General features: G+C 41.3%; 1 protein-coding gene across 15 annotated transcripts in view; it reads left to right on the top strand.

Annotated features, from left to right (window-relative positions):
* The window catches only part of DMD (dystrophin), a 1,138,094-nt gene that overhangs the window by 1,084,873 nt on the left and 33,677 nt on the right, over positions 1–19,544 (top strand). For 9 of the 15 annotated variants that reach the window (XM_075097793.1, XM_075097785.1, XM_075097723.1 and 6 more), the window contains 4 exons: positions 7,140–7,306; positions 9,397–9,508; positions 14,473–14,609; positions 15,409–15,447. In XM_075097793.1, the coding sequence (XP_074953894.1) occupies positions 7,140–7,306; positions 9,397–9,508; positions 14,473–14,609; positions 15,409–15,447 (455 nt within the window). The remainder of the gene's footprint in view (positions 1–7,139; positions 7,307–9,396; positions 9,509–14,472; positions 14,610–15,408; positions 15,448–19,544) is intronic. The other 6 variants (XM_075097765.1, XM_075097775.1, XM_075097739.1 and 3 more) reach the window with 1 other exon arrangement.

Below are 19,544 nucleotides of genomic sequence, written 5' to 3'. Positions count from 1 at the left end.
AAGCCTCCGAGTTCCATGGTGGGCTTTCAAGTGTGACAAACACAAAATGATGTCACAGCAAATCCATGGCCAAAAGCTCGTATGTGCAAATGACCTTCCTCAGAAATTAGGACTCGCTGGATCCTGTCCTTTCCCCAAGCGAATGGCAACAGCACTTAGAACACTGTTGGAAAACTGATAAGGAAAGTGACCTCAGAATCTGACAAAAGTATGTTTTTCTGGAAGGGGGTCTGATGATATGTGTGCTTATATTAGGGAAAAAAAACAATAAAATCAACAGTGATGGAACACACAAAAACAATATTTATAAAGTAGGAAGAAGACCTTGGAATAAATGTTTATTTAAATAAAATGAGTTAGCAACATTGTCATTACAAATGAAGACATGCCAGCAGGCTGAATGCTTTGCCGCATCCAGCTGCCGGCGTTTCTAGAAACAGCCCAAGCACAGCTGGGCACAACCTTTGACATGTTCATAAATCAAAATGGCAGAAAACTTGTGGTTTCCTTGTCTTGCCTGCACTGAAAAATAGGTTTTCTTCTTACCTGCAGTAAGAGAAATTTCATCCTCTCTTTTTCTTCCAGGTGAAGCCTTATTTTAACTTGCTGAGTGGGGAGGGTGGTTTCTGACCTGAGGTGCAGCAGGACAGATGATCTTCTTAGGGGGACCGGAAAGGCGGAGGGAAGCTCAACCGAGGAGGGGAAATACAAAAATGGGGGGATGGAGTCCTAGGGACAGGAGCTGAAATACAAGTGCAGGGAGAGCCCTGATGGAGGGGAGGGAGAAGGAACTAAGGAGTGGGGGGGAAAAAAAGGGCCACCTTTATGGAGCTATGGTAGGAAGAGTGGTAGGGGTAATAGTGATGAAGAAAACAGGAGGGTGGGGTAGGATGAGGCATGAAAGAAAGGAGTAGCCAGGAATGGAGATGGGGGCAGAAATAAGAGCTTTCCAGGAGACAGGGAGGAGAGGAGTACAGAGAGATCTTCCAGCGTAAGACAGTGGTGTGGGCGGCACGAGGGTCCTCGGGCTGGGGGGGCAGCACAGGGGTGCTGGGGGGGAGCAGGGAGCAGCGTGGGAAACAGAGCGGCTGGAGGAGCTGGACAGCCAAGGGGGGGATTGCAGAGGGCTCCCGGTGGCCTCCTTTTGCTGAAGTGAGATAATTCAATTTTTAAAAATAGTGTTGGGATTCATAGTTTACATTACTGCGTGAAAACTAAATTAAGTCTTTCTTTGTACGCCCACAGTGAGGAATGCTTTTTTCTTCAGGTTTTTTTTTCACTTTGGGGTTTGGTTGTTGTTTTTTTTTCCTTTCTGGTGACGATAAGCCAGCAATAAATTACAATCATGTCAGAGTCTGCAACAAATGCGTGCTTCAGAAACCACTCTCCCAGCCCCCTTAGGTCAGGTGCCCTGGCAACGGCCTTGTCTGTCTGCACAACAGGAGAAAAAAGAAGGGGATGTTTACTGTTCCCGTGGATAACAGGGGAAATCTCTCCTGCTTTTCAGTTTGAAGTGCGAGTCCTCGGGAGCGAGGGTTGGGGAGGGACGGCTTCCCAGCCCTGCGGTTGGCAGCAGCCTGCCTTGCCTGCCGCCGCCCTGTTACTTTACATCCCCCACCACTAACACTTGCTTGTCATAGTGTTCTTCATAGACAGGAAGGTGCTGATAGTAACTGTTGGGATAAAAAGGTTGTTCTAGGACTCATCTTTCCTACTCAGCGCAGGGAGATATAACTGCCCCTTTTGAATCTTAAAGAAGAAAAGTGTTTTTAAGTGAGAGCAAAGAGCTTGATTGGATGACCGTTTGAAGACTATATAGTTTAGACTGCATCAAAGCAATCTATAGATCCATGAAAAATTGAGTTAATTCAGTATTACTGCAGTGTGAAAGCACTTTCTTTTTACATCTGTGATGGGTACATTTTTTAAGTAAACAGGATAGGGAATTGTTACGGACTAAAGGACACGCGCTGTGTTTTAATCACAGTGGAAAATTATTAATATGCTTTTCTTGTATAAATAGGACCTCAGAATTCACATCACTGCCTTGGATGGGTTACTGTGACATTGGGACGTTTAAGAAATGCGATGTGAAAACAGTGCAGCTCAGATGAAAATGTCTCTTGCTGCTTCTCAATAAAATTTTGGATATTTGGTCCTTTGTTATAAACTGTTCTAAGTATGCTTTCTTCTAAGGGTGTCCTTGAAGTAAAGTACTTGATATGAAAAAGCAGGACAGGTGGAGCTAAGGAGTAATAAAATAGGTACAGTTAATTCATATCTGTATTTTAAACCTTGTGTTATTTCGCTTTGACAGAGGAAAGTATTTTAATATTGTGTTCTATAATCTTCATTTCTAGGTTTGTACTTGATCAAAGATCAGGCAAGATCAGCCTGTTTTTTACAACCAGTTAACTGTGTCCAAATACAGTATATTTACTCAGACTATGACCAAAATTAGGGGCCTGTTAGTCCTTTTCGGTGGAGTTTGGGCCAGGACCCAAATACTGACTTTGACCATAAATGCTGTGATTTGAATTGGTTGGGCAGTTGTTTTGTGACGAGTGGGTTGGGTTGGGTTTGTGGTTTTTTGTTTTGGGGTTTTTTTAACAGTTAGGAAATATTAGTACTGTGTACAAATATATAGAGAGGTCTATATGAAAACACCATACAAATGCAGTGTTACTGCTGAGGGACTCAATCTCTTTTGAGAGATCCAGGCAGCCCTTGTTTCTATTCACAGATATTTCTTCTGCTTTTGGCTCTGACGGGAGAGCTGGCCCGAGGGGAACTAGCAAATCCTTCCTCAAGCTGCTATGCTGTAAATGTCATAAAACGGCAATTCTGGTTTTATTTCAGTGGGATTTTGTGAACCTGTGCCTGACTTTGGGAGCCACTCTTGAGAAGTCCTACAAGTGAATGCTTTAAAGAGCTATTTTACAATGGTTCAGTGTATGGGGAGTAGGAAGGTGGTGTTTTTCAAGTGTGGGTGATATAAAACTGTACACTAATTCACTTCTGGGTTCATGTTTTTTTTATTTTATTACTTCTTGCCACAAGACTAAAAATATTGACTGGAGTAGTCAGTACTATCAAGTGTAATGCAAGGGGTTAAAGTAACAATCTTAAGCATTTGCTCCAAGGGTCAAGGCAGATTTAAGCAGTTTGTATCACCCAAAGCTACCTTTATAATAATCCCTTCTTTCTTGACCATGAAGCAGCACTTGCTTGCAAACAAAAAATTCTTGCCTTTTGTTTTCTTACGAGCTAGCAATGGGGGAGCCATTTCAAGAGTGGAAGACGAGGCTGAGCCGATTCTGGTCTGGTTCCTGGGCAATACGGCTGCTGTTCATGGCTCGCTCTGCATTTTTAAACTTCACCAAGTCACAAGAATCCCATACCCCTATTTTCATTTTGTCCAAAATAATACTTACTCAGACTAATGTTAAGCTTTCCATCCTGGATGGGAAACACCATTAAATTAACAATGTTAATTTATTTCCAATTAATTTCCTACACTGCAGCTAAACAGAATATATTTCATCAGAAGTATCAGAAATTTGTGCCATATTGTCTGACTCTGTCCAAAAGCGTATCACTGTTCATGTAACATCACAACTGTATTAAGCATGTTTCCTATTATGGATAGACAAAGTTGATATAGCATAGAATAGTTTTTAAACTACTAACTGGAAGAAGAAGGGAAAAAAACCCAAAAAATTCAACTTCTAAGTATTGCATAAAGATGCTAGCACCACCCAACTTCCTATTCCTCCATTGTTTCTGCAGAATAAATACTGAAAAACAGATGTCTGGAACGTAATGAATTTGAATGTCCCCCATAACAAATTGTTACTTGTAAGCTGGAAAGGGCTTATGAATTTTACTTTATGATTCACTCTGTTATTAACATAAAAATTGGGAGTTGCACAAAAATGTGTCCAAGAGAAGAACCATTAATATGCTTTACAGCTTGATCTTGTTGGTTCAGATGCGAGCTATATGAATTCAGAATTTTCCCTTATGTAAAATCTTCAGCTCCTGCCTTTACCGGATTTAGAGATTATTAAAATAATCGTAATAGCGGCTCAGTGTACAGTCAAGGTCTGTCCTATACTGTCTGACCCTGGCCAGCTTTTCTCCACATGGCTTTAAATCTTCATGTAGTATAATTCAGAACCGGTTCTGATACATTTTAATGCACCTAATCTCTCTGAGCACAGGTTTTCTACAGCCAGCGTGCAGGGCTCTGGGTAGGCAGCTATTGGGACTGCTGGCAGTCGACAGTGACTGCAAAATTAAAATACGTCTTTGGATGTTACAGAAAGTCTTTCATAGCTGCAGCATTTTCGCTGCAAATTTAAGGCGGCTACAAGTGGAGAGCAGTGCTTTGAGCAGCTCGTTCTTATTCTGACTGCAGCTTGCACTGCAGCATTTCCATACACTTCATGTTTTTCTATTAGAAATGGCATCTTAAAGAGATTCTCTGAAAAATTTGTATTGAGGCTTTGTATAGGAGGTGTAGTCTGCTAGTCAGGGTAATGGTTTGCCAGTGTAGTTCCTGGCTGATGCTGGCTCACTGAGTGAGCTACAGAAGGTCTCTCCCCAGCCCCTTTAGTGCCCTGGCTGCTAGCTGAAAAATAGACCTATAGACGATCATATTTTACAAATATGCCTTTCTCTTAGGAGAGTTCCAGAATTAATTTAATTCTGTTGAATTCACTGATGTCCTGCAGCAGAAGGCAGTATCTGCTGTTCCAAACAAATGCTGTTGCCAGCCTAAATTCTGGCTAGATGCTAGTAGCTACATGAAAAAAAGAGGAATAGGATTTAATGCAGAAGTCTTCAGAAATATTTCAGTGTGTAGGGGGAAAAAAAAAAGTTATTCCATTTCATATAAGAATTATAGTGAATATTAAATTGTGAGGGACTTTATCTGAATAACAGTAGATATGTTGTGGTTTTCATGGTTTTTACCCCAAACATCCAAAAAGGATGTATATGACTCTACTAGAAATCCTTATACATGGATCCTAAATGCAGTCATAGGAGTCTTTAGATTGTTTCCCAACTAGCATCTCAAGAAGAAAGCCCTGACCAAAAAACCCCCTTTGTTTCTAATTAACCAAAGTATTGCAGCAGCATTTTAAGTCAATTTTAATGCATTGCATTAAAATTGACTTAACCCCAGGAAGTGTTCCCTGGGGTTTTTGTCCACACCTTTCTTGTGGCCAAGGGTTCTGTCTAGGAGACTTCGCATTTTCCCCAGTCTTCAAGTATTGATCAGTTAATTTGTTTGTCAAGATTATAAACAGTGTTAGCTTTAAACAAAAAAAAACACACAAAAAACAAACCACCAAAAAAACCCCACACAAATAATTGTTTTTCCTTATAGCTCTCTCTCCTTTACATCAGTTGTGATATTTTTCCTCTAAACTCATTGCTAGCATTTTTAGTTGAATAAGCCTTTAGCTAGGTCATACTAGAGTCAGATTTCATGAGAAACTGGAAAAGTAACTGAGAGCAAGCATAAAAAAAGTCAGCATTCAATCCCCTATTCATCTTGGTCCATGTACATGATACATTAATGCGTATTATTTATTTAAATGCTTCAGATAGGTTTGGAACCACAAAGGAAGACAGTCTGCCTTGTGAAGTTTGAAATATAAAAGACTAGCCCACAGAGGGCTGTATTTGAAACTCCAGAGAAAAAGGAAAACAGAAGATTTAAATATATTCTGCCCATAAATATGCTGTTTCTCTTGGGTAGCATGGAAGGAAATGTCTCAAGGAATTTGAATTAGCACGTAGCGGTGGTTTAGAGACATGGAGTGGGGTAGTATCCCACTTCATTGCTTGGGCTGTTTCCTGTGTGGGCTCGTCCTCCTCCCTCCCGTCCTTCCCGCCAGAGCCCTTCACTGTTTCCACCTGATCCATCACCTCGCCTTCAGCACTGAAACCAGCTCCCAGGTTCTCAGACGATCAGTTTGGTGCTGGCTCTGCACCACCCTGCGCACCAGAGAGACGCTCCCTATAAACATGGACTCTGTTACTTCACTGTTTTCCTTAAAATCCCTTTTGATGCTCTTTGCCTTTATTCTGTGGTGTTCTTTGCGGTGGCTAGCCCGCTGGTACGGTGTGACCTCTACCATGTAGACAGATCACTGTTGTCCTCTGTTACCTTGTGTTTCTTGTCTCTCTGTTGTTTCTTCTTCCATACTGTGGGTGCTGCCGGGTAGGGGTGATAGACCATTTTTTTGGTGTGTGCACGGTGCCTGCCATAATGGGATTCAGCTCTGTGGCTGAGCTGCCTTGAAGTTACTGTAGAAGAGATAACTGAAATAATCATAGCGGTTAGGATGTGATGGGAAGACAGCAGAGGAACGGGACTGCCAGGAAGTTTATGGAGGCTCTTTTGCTGCTGGCAAAGAGGTGAAAGTTGGATGTAGTGGAATATGAGGTTAAATTGATTGTATTCTGTGGGGCAAAACTGTATTGTGTTTGCAAGCAATGACAGGAAATTTAGAGATGGTATGGTGGGAAGAGGGATTTTGAGGCATTTAAGGAGGCAGAGAGGTTACGTATTCAACAACAGGCTTGAGGGAGGATTTGAATGATTTCCTAATGCATGCATTTAGAAGAAAGGTCAATACCAAAATGAAGGATGTTAAAGAGAAAGGGATTTTGATCAAAGAAAGTGCAATTTTTAGGGCTTGAATGACACAAACTTCTTAAAATAGGTGAGAATCGGTGCTATGGAGGCTCAGATAAGGAGGGTGGGAAACATAAGATCAGGCATTGAAGGTGATCCTGTAAGTGGATGATTTTCTCTGTGACAGAGTACATGGTAGTGCTGTCTACTTGTAATAGGGAATAAGAGGAAGAGAGATTTGAAACATTAATAATAGTGTTCAGCTCCTGGCTTGAAGGCAGGATCCTGGACATGGTTTTTGTTTGGGCTTTTTTTTTTTTTTTTGTTATTATTGTTTTAGTTTGGGATGGCTGAACTGGGGAAAAGCTGTAGTATATTCAGGGAAAAGATATGTAGTAGGCAGGAAATTAACAGCTTAAACTGTTAATTAGCTGGTAGTAGACAGGTCAATTGTGCTCAGCCCTTGTGTTTCTTCCCCATGTTACAGGCCAACAACAAACCGGAGATCGAAGCAGCCCTTTTCCTGGACTGGATGAGGCTGGAACCACAGTCCATGGTGTGGCTGCCTGTCTTGCACAGGGTGGCTGCTGCTGAGACCGCCAAACACCAAGCGAAGTGTAACATCTGCAAGGAGTGTCCAATTATTGGATTCAGGTACAAGCTCGCTTCCTTTCCGTGTGTATTACTGCTTGGTGGATCAAGAGCTCTGCATGTTTCCAGGTGAAACATGTGCTTGATTTTATGCACATCGTTCAGGAAAAAAATAATTGTGACAGGGCAGGAGGGAGAGTGACACCTGGGCTGGGTACAGTGATGTGAGAGTTGAAGAGAACAAAAACCATCTATCAGTTTAAGATATGGCCCTTCCTCTGTGTCCTACTTGTGCCTGCAGTCCTTCCATGCCTCAGCCAAAGTATTGGTAAATTTCACAACTAATACGATTTGCTTTGCATTCAATCTGTCCTATACGTGCTGTTACGTTTTCTGAACAGGATCCTCATGAATTGCTTTCTGTCATGGTATAAAGCAAAGAAACTCCTTGAAAATTTGCAGACGTGTAAAGCTATATGTGCGTTTCTCAGAGAAGAATGTAGCTGGTGGAAGATTAACCTGGAGTGGGGGAAATTTTGCTGGTCTATTTAAACATCTGGAGCGACACCATGGTTACTATGGCAATGAATAAGTCACTGTGTTGTAAAATGGCTGTGTATTGGTATGCCTGTTGAGAATCCACTTAACGGCTAAGTAAATATTCACTTTCAATTATGCCTAGACTTGTTTTATCACTTTTCTTCGCAATAGCTTCTTTGTATGGTTTCTGGCCTTTTTACGCATGGTGGTCTTTTGCCACTAGCATTTCTCCTTCTGTGGTATTGTGTTGTTTACAAAGAGCTTTCTGTAATTTTGTTTCTAAAATGCAGATAGACAACAGCAGCAAGCAGTACCACGTAGAAGAGCCATCATTTTGCTCTAACCTGGTCGAGTATGAATGTTGCTTTTACGCCTGCAGTGGGGCAGTGCTTTCTTCTATGCAATTTCACAGGCAGTGGGAGATGGGGAAATAATGAAGACATTGCTTTGTTTTGAATCTGAGTTTTTCTTCAGTGAGGCTGTTCCACTAATCAATTCTTCTGGTTTTATTCCCCTTGAATATCTTAACTGGGAAATGATAAATATTACTGAGGAGTTCAACACATCCACAAAGTCTCATTTTCCTGTTCCTAGATACGGTTTATGAAACTACTGAATTACTTACATGGTTTTGTGTAAGCAGCCAAAGACAAGTAGGTGGAATTGAAAAATGCAGCACTTGGACAATCAAAGGATGGCAAGTGAGCGGATAGTCTGTAGTGAGCATTGAGAACTCAGGAAGCGGACACTGGAGCTCTCTGTTTGCATCTAATTTTACTTGTCTGATCTCATCTGGCTCTTAAATTTATATAACAAATCTATTATCATGATAGTCAAATCTGTCTGTCGCAGATATTTTTTTCTCTGGCTTTGCAAGTCATTGAGACGCTGTATACATACTTGACAAAAAGATACTTTATTGGAAGGCTTTTAGAAAGCTAATACTGCGTGCCTCAGTACATGTAAAACAATGTTCTTTTGAGGTCATTGTGACTGAACTGCTTTTCGTATTTGGAACAAGACAACCCTTATGCCTCTGGCTCTTTCAAGCACTTCAGCAAAGCAGATACAACAGTTAGCTGCCTCATAGAGCTGATGAGATTAAATAATGGCCCGAAAGTGCATTCGGAGTTTTGCATGGATGGAATGCCGTAGAGGAAAATTGTTTTGATAGAGGTGCTGTGAAGGACACAAACAGATTCCTGCCTTGTATGCGGAACTTGGGAGCTTGCTGGAGTAACTTCTTGAGGAGGGCATTACTTATTTGAATTTTACTTCCTCAGGACGTTCCGTGTTAGGAATCATGGCAAAAAGCAAAAGAACTGAAATTAGCGTTGTAGAAACAGTCTGGTGTCTTTTGTGTGTTATGAGTGATTGTGTAGAAACCTTACCTTTTGTCCAGCGTTAAAAATTTTTTTGAAGATTCAGATCTTTGATAAAAGTCCGAGGCAGCAATACCTGCCTGTCAGTGGCAGAGGAGCACTGCATGGCATCGCACGCCGTGTGACATCTCAGGGAAGAGAACTTACTAATGCAGAAAGCTTGACGAGCTGATATGAAGCATTCACATACAAAGCTCTGAAGCCGTGGTTTTTTTTTTCCTCCTCTTTTAGGTACAGAAGTTTAAAGCACTTTAACTATGACATCTGCCAAAGTTGCTTCTTCTCTGGCCGTGTTGCAAAAGGTCATAAAATGCACTATCCCATGGTGGAATACTGCACACCAGTAAGTAGCTGTTTTGCTGACCCTTACTGTCCCTTCTTATGTAGAAAGGAAAAACTTCATTTCCTGTGCGCAAGGTAATGGAGCATTTGGGTGGCTTTTCTCTCCCCCCTCAAGTCACCTCTTGTATACTACACATGCCAGCCATTTCTGATGCTTAGTAAAGGATACTCTAGTGGTTCAAAGTAAATTGAAGTTTATTGTACAAGGCTGTGTCGTAATATATTTTTGCATGCTAATGACTCGTTCCATGTTCAGTGCCCTAGTTCACTTTACGGGTCCTGCAAGAAGCCTGTGTGGAAATACTCATTTGTATCTTAGGTCGCAATGTTTTCTCCATGTCAGTGTGAGATTTTTCTTCCTTTCCTCAGCAAGTTTTTTTTTTCCCTCCAAGACTTCGCATATTTAAGTTCTTTACTATTTAGTAGTACCTTTGTATTGTATGGGCATTTGGTGATATAAAATACCAGGGGAGTTCTCAAGAGTAGCAAGTTAGATTTCATTTCTGAAGACTGGAAGCTGGTGTATTTAATGCAGCATGTTGCAGATGTGCTACATTGATGGTGTGGTGAGAGTCCTCACCCTTGTTTCAGAGCTCTCAAAAAGATTACTTTTGTGTAAACATTTATTTCATACCAGACAGCTGGCAAAGGAAATCCCATGTTACTCTCTGTGTGCTCCTTTTTCTTTTTTGCCACTCATTACCAGGGCAGAAAGGCATAAATTAGAGGAGCTCACAAGCTGTCCTTCCACGACGCAGCATGCCTGAGCTTTCAGCTGCCTTTGCTATTGTTTGTGGTGGTCTTGAAGCAGCACGTTCTCTGGTTATCATTTCCTGGTGTGACGGGATGATCCCTGGTCTTGTACTTTGACCTGCTGGTTAAACATAAATGGTGAAAATAATGCATCAAAATGCATTTATGGGCTAGCCTCATAAAATTATGGTAATGGTCTTTACGTCTTCATCCAAACAAAAACACATGGCCAAAACAAAAGCGAAGACTCTCAGCTTTTCTTAGAAAGTTAGGAAAGAGAGCGAAAAAACTATTCCCCTAAAATATTATAGTAAAGCAAAACCAGTATTTTTGTTAGTTTTAATTTATGGGTATCTATTTACATTACCTATCATCTTCTACTGTACTATTTAAACGGCAGTACTTAATCTGAGCCTCTGCAAGCGCAGCCAGTGTGCATCTGCAAGCTCTTTGTCAGTATTCATTGGCTGCTGCTTTTCAGCGTCATCCCCCAGGGGTTAGAGGTGACTGCAAAGGGCGATGTGCCTGAACTGCTGCACGAGTCAGAGGGAAATGCTGGCGCTGCCTGGGCAGGTCTGAACAGACTTCTCCATCGCAGGCATTCCTAGACCAAGGCTCTCACGATCCAAGTCGTAGGCAGAGCGAGCGAGCGACGGACGGACGGCGTTACAGCATTCCTTCCAGCTGCAGCTGAATACCTCCTTGCTGAACCGGCTACGTTCTTATTCTTGCTAATAAGCGACGTGGGAGATTTGCAAATGGCGCGCAGAGTGCACAAACCAACACCTTGCTACTGTTTTCTTAACGTGTTCGTAAGATGTGTTTTAAGGAGAGAGGAACAAAAAATGATTGTGAGACACCCCCACAGCTGGCAGCAGCTGATTGCAAAACGGGGTCCAGCAGGTTTCTCTTCTCCCTAAAAATACACATTAGTAACAGGCAAACACAGTGGTGAACAGAGAACTTACAACTGCATCCAGATTGCTGGGTCAGAATAAAGAACCATTCACAGCCAGTACATTTTTTTGTGAATCCTGAACTCCAGCAGCCCATGCTAATGTGCCGTGCCTGGCTGCACCAGCAGCCGGTTGAATTAGAGAAGGATTAACGGGCGGGGGTGGGGGGGGGAAGGAAGCAAATGTGACGCACAGCAAGCCCTGATCTTTTTTGTGTTGCCGCTATTGAAAAAATAAACCCAAACACTGTGTGACTGAACAAGTCATCCACTGAAGCTATGATGCCTAGTATGTAATTGTTTTCTAAAAGGATGAAAAGGGGTTTGTAGGTGGCAAAGCATTTTTTCCTCTTCCTCCAGTCAAATCCCTCACCTTAAAATGCATTTTGGCAGACAGGAGGCATGTGATGCCTTGTTTGATATATCTTTGCAATAGCTAGATGTGCACAATGAAGTGTTTCGATATTTTTATTCCCCCTCCCTCTTACTTCCAGGAGATTATGGAGCACGGCAGTCTTTAATTCTGCTTAGGGGAGATTTGAGAACTCATGCTAAATATCTGAGGGATGTGGTAAGTTTTCCTCTCCTGCAAAAGGTTGAGGCAGAATAAGGGCAAGGCTGTTCCCTAATTTTCGTTTAGACAGAAATATTGCATCAATTATTCCTGAAAGCAGCACAGTTCGATTTATTGTTCAAAGAGATGCAACTTTTAGAGAGGTTTCAAATAAAGCATAGAAGACAACTTCTAGACTGGGATTTAAATGTAGGATCATTTTTCAGTTTGGGTTTAATGAACAGTGACACATCAGCATAAAAAACACCTTGTTAGAAGGAAGCATGTCAAACCAAGATACGTTTCTACAGCTAGTGTTTACAGTCGGGACTGAGGTCTGAGGTGGGGGTTTGGCAAGGCTTTTTCTTAAACCAAACTGCAAAGAGTCAGATGGTGGTAAAGTTCTCCTTATGCCGTGAAATAGTTCTGGTTTCAGAATAGTTTTGGAATGTGCTCGAGCCAGCTGCCTAGATATTGCTTTAAGAGAGCTGGGATGCTGAAACTCCACTTTTTCTTCCTCGTAAACCAGTTCTGCTGAAAATTTTGGTTTGGATTATTTTACTCTGAAAATCATGTGGAATAAAACAAACACCTGTGGAATAACTCAGAAAGTTTGGCTGAAAATAGCCTCAGTCATCTTGTCCACGTAATAATCACATTTTCTTTTACTTTCTTGTGCTCCTTGAACATTTTTGAAATGGAAAATTGGATCATACGAGAGGTACCTGGTGCTTCTAGTTGTCACTGGAAGACATATTTTCTTCTTGGGATTCTTGTGCCACCAGCTAAATGAGGATGTTTCTGTACAAACACACCATTTTACTGTTTGGTTCAGGGGAGCAAGGCGGGGTGACAGTCCCGGGAAGGTCAAAGCAAAGACTGTTACATTGTTAATCATGCCTGAAAACACTTAATCCAAATTACAGTCAAATGCAATGGGAAGTGTTCACAACATCGAAAACAGACGAGGCAGGAATAAATGGTTAGAAATGTCACAGGTGAATGAACTGAACAGAAAGCTGTGCTTAATCCATTTATACCGAGCCTAAATATTAAAAGTTTCCCCGTGTTCCCAGCTGATGTGCTCTGTGTGCTCTCCTGATGCTGACCTGGTTGGGAGCTCTCCTAGCAGGCATTGCAAATGGTAGTTGGCAGAGGGCATTCCCTCCTGCTGGGGCATGTGAGGCCACCTCGGTAAATCCCCTTTCCGAAGTCCTCTGGGTGGTCTGGGCATACTTAATCCCTCCCTTCCCTAAAATGTCTTTACTCCTGATATATTGAGGAAGCAATACTTAATATTACTGAGCATTACCTTGGTTTCTTGAAAACGAGGTGCTACTGTACTGGCTTGTAGGTTCTGCTACGTCACTTCTCTGCCGGTCGTTGTTCCCGCCGAATTCTTTTACCAGACAGACTGACCGGAAAGAGAGCCAAATTCTTCCCAGCTTTACTTGAAGCTTGTAGTTGTTGTCAGTACAGGGATAATATTTGTCCTTTCTGTTAATGCATTTCAGTCTTTCAGCAGATTATTTTTCAGGGCATCCTTAATTTTTCTACCCAGGCAATCTTTAAAATTAAATACAGCTGTGTTTCAGCAGCTCTTTGAAGGTTGGCTTGACTGATAGGTCCCAGCACCTCCTTCCTCTTTAAATAGAAGGCATAGAACTCATTAAAAAATGTCAGAAAGATTAACTTTTCCCTCATTTCTTTCCTTCAAATGAGATACACTGGAGAAGCAATATCGTTACGTGGGTCAGGAAGAACTTAATTTACTGACGAGCAGCAGTATTTCAGGGTTGAGTGTCTCTGCGAGGTGCAGAGAAGTGAGTGCAGTCTGACTAGAGTAACCGAAGTCTTCCATTAAAATTCTTCAGAAAATCACCCGACTCTTAATCAGGCTCGCAAGAAGTCTTGCATCTTCCCAGCACACATCCTTTGAACTCCTCCTGGCTTATTCTGGTCTTTAGAAAACTAATTACACTTTGTGCTCCTCTTTCTACAGCAACAAGGAAAGCCCACTCCAGACAAGGGAGTAGAAAACTTTGTGCGAATTGTACTCTCCGCAGGGTATTGATCTTAAATGCCTGATAGCTTCAGATTAAACAGGCGCAGGAAGAAATAACTGATCTAAGAGTTTTCAGCAGCTCTCACCTGCTTTTTGTTTCTCTTTGATCAAAATATTAATGGCAGAGGAGGCTGAGAAAGGAAACTGCAAAGAAGACGTACCAAGAGTGTGGGTCTGACTTTCTTGGACTGACAAGTCCATGAGATGTAGATGATGAGCATGTGCTAAGAGTCAGGATCCAGCCAGCAAAGCAGCTGGTTGGGCATGTGGACCGGCTGTATATCCTCCATTACAGCCATTTTTGTGCTGAGCAAAAAGCAGGCAGAGAGTCCCCCAAGCCACACAAGGAAATGACAAATTCTTGTCTAACTCTTGCTTGTTCTCTTGAGATCACCTGAGATGAGATCTGAGCCTGTCAGGGTTTTTCAGAGCTTCCCTTTTTCCTCCCTCCTCTCCGCTGGCAGTGTCGCTGTGTAGTACATTGTAAGGTGACAGTGATAAATAAATAAAACTTGTGGTTGCAGAGGTCAAGCCGTTGGCAGCTCTGCTTGGTGTGGCCGCAGCTCTTCCAGGAAGAGGCAACCAAAAAACCGTAATAACCTCATGAAAGATGATTTCATTGTGATTTGTGGCTTTCAGACAACTTCAGGAGAAGACGTCCGTGACTTTGCCAAGGTACTAAAAAACAAATTTCGAACAAAAAGATATTTTGCAAAGCACCCACGAATGGGCTACCTGCCTGTGCAAACTGTCTTGGAGGGAGACAACATGGAAACGTGAGTAGCTCTAAAGTGTCTAAGTAGCAATTCATTTGGTATGCAATCTGAGCTGCCCAGCTGGTGCCAACTCCCTTCACTTCCTAAATGCATAAAGCCTCTTTACTTTCTGCATTTTTGTTAACCTCGGCTGGCAGAAAAACACAAGCTGGGATTCCAATTGCCATTGCTTTTACATATTTTCACCTGTCCTTATACGGGAACTTCAACTTCAGTTAGTAAAAGAAAAATACTTACCATCTTACTGGCAGCCTTATAAACTTCAGACTTTGATACGGCAATTTGGAGACTAATGATCTCTTCATTAAATTTTTATTTTCTTCCAAATGGATATCTTTCTGTGTTTTTATTTTTTTAATTAGGCTACTGTGTTTGCAAGCTTCCCAGCTGATTTCATCTTTTCTCACCCTATAAATTTAGCCTTATTAAATGTCTTTGAAGTCTTTATGAGGAAAAAAAAAAAGCAATAATGATGCACATGGAGAAATCAATGAGTAACCCAGTTCCCTTTGGTTTGGGTTTTTTTTTCCCCACAAGTTTAATCAGTTGTTTAATGGCAGTTGCACACAGCTTGTTCTCGCTTGCTCTCTTTCTCTTTCTCTCTCTTTTTTAATATTAGATTTCAGGGTTTTTTCTCACTTTTTGGTTGGTCGCTCTTCACAGTCATTCATGTTGGTCTGTTGGATTTCTGTTTTTTAGTTCTTGTGATTATTTTTTTTTTAAAAAAACCTTTCTGTAATTATTTTGCTGCTGAGTTTCTTCTTCCTCTCTCTTCACCTCCTCATTTTTTGTCTTGCAGTCCTGTTACTCTGATCAACTTCTGGCCAGTAGATTCTGCGTGAGTACTTTTGCTGAAGTGTGCTGCTGCTGCTACTGCTGCTGCGTTCCCTCACTTTTTTTGTTTGTTTCTTTGTTTAGTTCTACATAAGTTCATTTCCTTCTTTCTTTATGATTTTTGTTTTTTGATACACTCTGAAGGAAGGTTTTGATCCCAAATGAATAGAATGGGATAAATCCGGGAATTCCCAGCGATCGTGGATTGTGCACTGTATACTCCTTCTGGAGTATGTACTTTCATCAGATTAACAGGGATTTTGGTGCAGTCCTACTAATGCTTATGAGAGTTTGTCATCTAAAAGCCTGTGTTTCTGAATAAGTGTCAATCCGTCTGAATGTATACTAAATGCTTTTTGAAAGATATAAATCGAACTTGATGGATTTAAATCAGTTTTAGGTATGATGTTGTTTTGTAGATAAAGCTATATATCGGTTTTATGCACAACTGTGCACACCCGCACACTCACGTGCCCCAGTTAATCCAAAGCACACAGGATATTTTATTACAGTTTTCTAGATACAGTAAAATCTGTGAAGGCAGGATGAAATGGGAAAGTGTTTACTGCATTTTTCTTCAGAAGTTAAAAAAGCAGTATTTTTCAGCTATGAACTGGATTTTCATTCTTGCACCATTCCTGCACGTGCATTGTCATATTGTTGTAGTAATACCCTCAGCATAAACTAAAAATATATCTATTTATCATTGTGGCGTTTGCTACTACTAGTGTTACATGGATGGTTTTAGAATAATGTTAAATAAGGATTATTTTTAATTCACATATTGATAACTATTGAGAAACTAATAAATAGATTTTTATATATTTCTATATGGTGAAATGTATATGGCATGCACCTTCATTGAATTTTTGGTAGAATAAACAATAGTGAAATGTCTACATTTGAATATTGATTTATATTTTTCATTTGAAGCACAAAAAATTGGGAAGACAAATGAATTGATCTTCCTCTAGGAAATTTACTTTAGGCAGCCAAGAAACAAGTATAATACTGCAAACCTCATATGGTTGAGGGTTCACCCACAGAAAACGCCAAAAGGCTCGAGCCAGACTGAAAGAGAGGGGCTTTGAACTTTAGGATGCATTTTCATTTATAAATGCATCTGGGGATGCCTGCAGTATACTATATACTCAACTGTGGATCTAGATTTCTTACCCTTTAGAGCAATTGTAAATTTAAAAGTAACATTTAAAGAAAGCTTCTATAATATGAAATGCCATTGCTTTGTCTGACTTAACATGATATTAAGCTGCCAAAACACGCTTAATTCTAGTTCACTTACAGCAATAACATCATGGTATGCCTACACCGATAGCTTCACACGAAAGGTTTGGTGTGATCTACTGCAGCGAGTTTTAACTTGCATGTAATACTTAAGGAAACTTGAGAAGTGGGATTTTTATGGAGAGGTTGCGCCTTTTATCAGACCAGCTCAGGTATCTTCCTGAGCACAATCCTCTTGTCTGGTCTGACAAGAAAGCAGAACATTAAGAAATGAATAGTGGCTGGAAAGAATCGGTCTTTCTTTTGTTCTGCACCTTTGCTTCTTGCTTTAGTGCTAGACCTCCTGGGCTAAACACAAGTTACTGAGCTAGCCAGCTTTAAATCTGTTTCTTAGTTACAGCGCTGATCCCAGCTTAGGCAGTCAAACCTCTTGTTCTAATTAGCATAAAACTTTTCCACGTTTTCTAAGATCTTGCCTTTTTCTGGTGCTTTCATGCCAGTTTTCTGGTACTCTTCAAAGTATTCCAGAAGAGCATAACCGAGCGGCGTTCAGCAATGCTAGTGCTATCCTGACATCAACATGTGGTATAATATCTGGAACTGCTATAAATGCATACATTTATAATTCTTGTTAGGAGTAAGTTTTTCTGACTGCATATTATCCGGTATTTTGCACAGATACTCTGCTTGCCAGGCATTAAAGGGGCAACTCACACTTTTTGTGAGAATGTATGCCTTAATACTTGGAATGTGGGCTGTCAGTGGCACAAATACGATTTACTTGATTATACACTTTCAAGAAGCATCAGCTGAAATGCTGAAGAGCAAGAAAAGTGCCCTTGTCGTGCCAGCCAGGTCTCTGGGAGCGCAGGGAATTGCAGGAGGTGGTATTTGCCACTCCGTTGCCACTTGACTGGAGTTCCCCAGGCTGTTCCTGCAGACCCCAGCTTGAGTAATGCAGCTGTGGAGCCCTTTCTAAAAGGAATGGTTGTCTTGGCTAAATATTGGCTCTGTGTCTCAGCCCTCTTGCTGACTGTTCAAACGGATTAGGTGGATTGAGTGTCTGCTCAGAAAGGAAGGACAGTGAGCTCTAGCACAGATGGTCACCTAAGAATATGTCTACACAACAGCCTGCAACGCAGCACAGTCACTCTCAAGCTGGCTCAGGTACTGGCAAAAGTGTACCTCTGAGCAGCTGAATTCAACACAGACTGCAGTGCTTCTCAGCAGGGTTGCTTTCATAAGCAAACTTTTAAAAAGCTGTTTGAGGTAGATCTCCACTGTAGTATGTGTTCTGAAGTGGAGACAAACCTGGGAACATAGCCTCGTTCCCTGCCCACAGTGGATGGAATGACAGAAGCAACTCCAGCAAGTTACATAACACTGTGTTGTCTTTAAAAAAAAAATATATATATATATAAAAAAAAACTACCTTGTTCACTTCTGAAGATGAAGCTTAGTTTCAAGGCAGCAAGTAGGTGATCATGCAGTCAGGCCCATCTTTTGCCTGGCACTGTTGCCAAAGGGGACATCCCTTCTCTTCATTGTCCAGTTGGTCCCAACCAGGGGCTGTCCTTGCCTTTGTACTGGTACAAATACATATGTAATGCCAGGGGTAAGAGTGACTACAATTATCCAGCTCAAAACTAAATCTATTTTTAACACAGATTTCCTAGTCTGTGCACAGTATTAGCAGCAACATTTGTGTGTGTGTGTGTGTGTGTGTGTTGAAACCAAGGCCCCTTCTTCCACTGATAGTACCAGCTTAGACCAGCTTAACATCTACTGTATGTCGAATAAAGAAAAACATGGGGATAGCATCAATTTATCAGAAAACCATTGTTATCTTGCTCCATAATCCACTGCTCTAGATAAATTGGATCTTTTTTTCCTCCCTTCCCTTAAGTGCAGATGTTCTTACACAAAATAGGATATCGAGTTGCAGAGAAGCAATTGCCCATCTGCATGAACCTCTGCTGCACTGAGGAACTCTGTGAACTGAGTATTTATCCTCTGGTGTGCTGTGGTAATATTTGAACATGTGATGGGTAAAAGTACAGTCAGAGGCCAAAGCTCATTTCTGACAAAATGAGATTCATGGTACTTGGCCTGTAAAGTCTTAAAGAGAAAAACTTTGCTGTTCCGTGAGAAGAGACGTTAATGATCATGAATTTTGTGTATCCAGCACACAGGGCTCTGAATTTGGAAGGATTCTAATTTTCTAGAGCCCTTTCCAGGTTTATTAGAAAAATGAAAGATGACCAGTCCAGTAGGTTTACTGCAGGATTATCAAACTCCTAACACGGGAGCATTATGAACCACAAGATTATCACAGTTTTGGTTTATAACCAGTAAATACAAAATTTATCTGCGCTTGCAGTGCAGTGGAATCCGCGTTGGGCAGACCCAGCCTGAACCACAGTGTCCAACAATTTAAAATGGGGGGAAGTCCTTTCTCAGTCAGGAGTGCCAGAAGGAGAGTCGTCAGAGATGGGATAAGGAGAAGTTGAAATTCAGCTAAAATATAAAAATGCCATATAATTTGGGAAGCAGCGTCGTTTTTTGCTATTCCAGCACCTCCTGATACATGTAGATTGGCAAAATCCCACGCGGCAGGAAAGGGTTCTCTCTGAACTGCGTAGGCAACGTAATTCAATGGTGACGTTTTCCAGAGTTGAGGCTGTAAGAAACAATACTCTAATTCATGAGAAGAGTCCCATGAATTGTTTTCATCGACAAAAAAGTGAAGAGGACCTCATACCATCTGGTTTGTCAGGCAGAAAACCGGAAATAGTTGACAGTGTCCTCCTGAATAACACGCGGATCTACGGTTCAGATTACAACTCTGGAGAGATG

The sequence above is a fragment of the Phalacrocorax aristotelis genome, chromosome 1 (assembly GCF_949628215.1).
Source record: "Phalacrocorax aristotelis chromosome 1, bGulAri2.1, whole genome shotgun sequence".
Classification (NCBI taxonomy): domain Eukaryota; kingdom Metazoa; phylum Chordata; class Aves; order Suliformes; family Phalacrocoracidae; genus Phalacrocorax; species Phalacrocorax aristotelis.
This window is presented reverse-complemented; position numbering and strand designations above follow the sequence as displayed.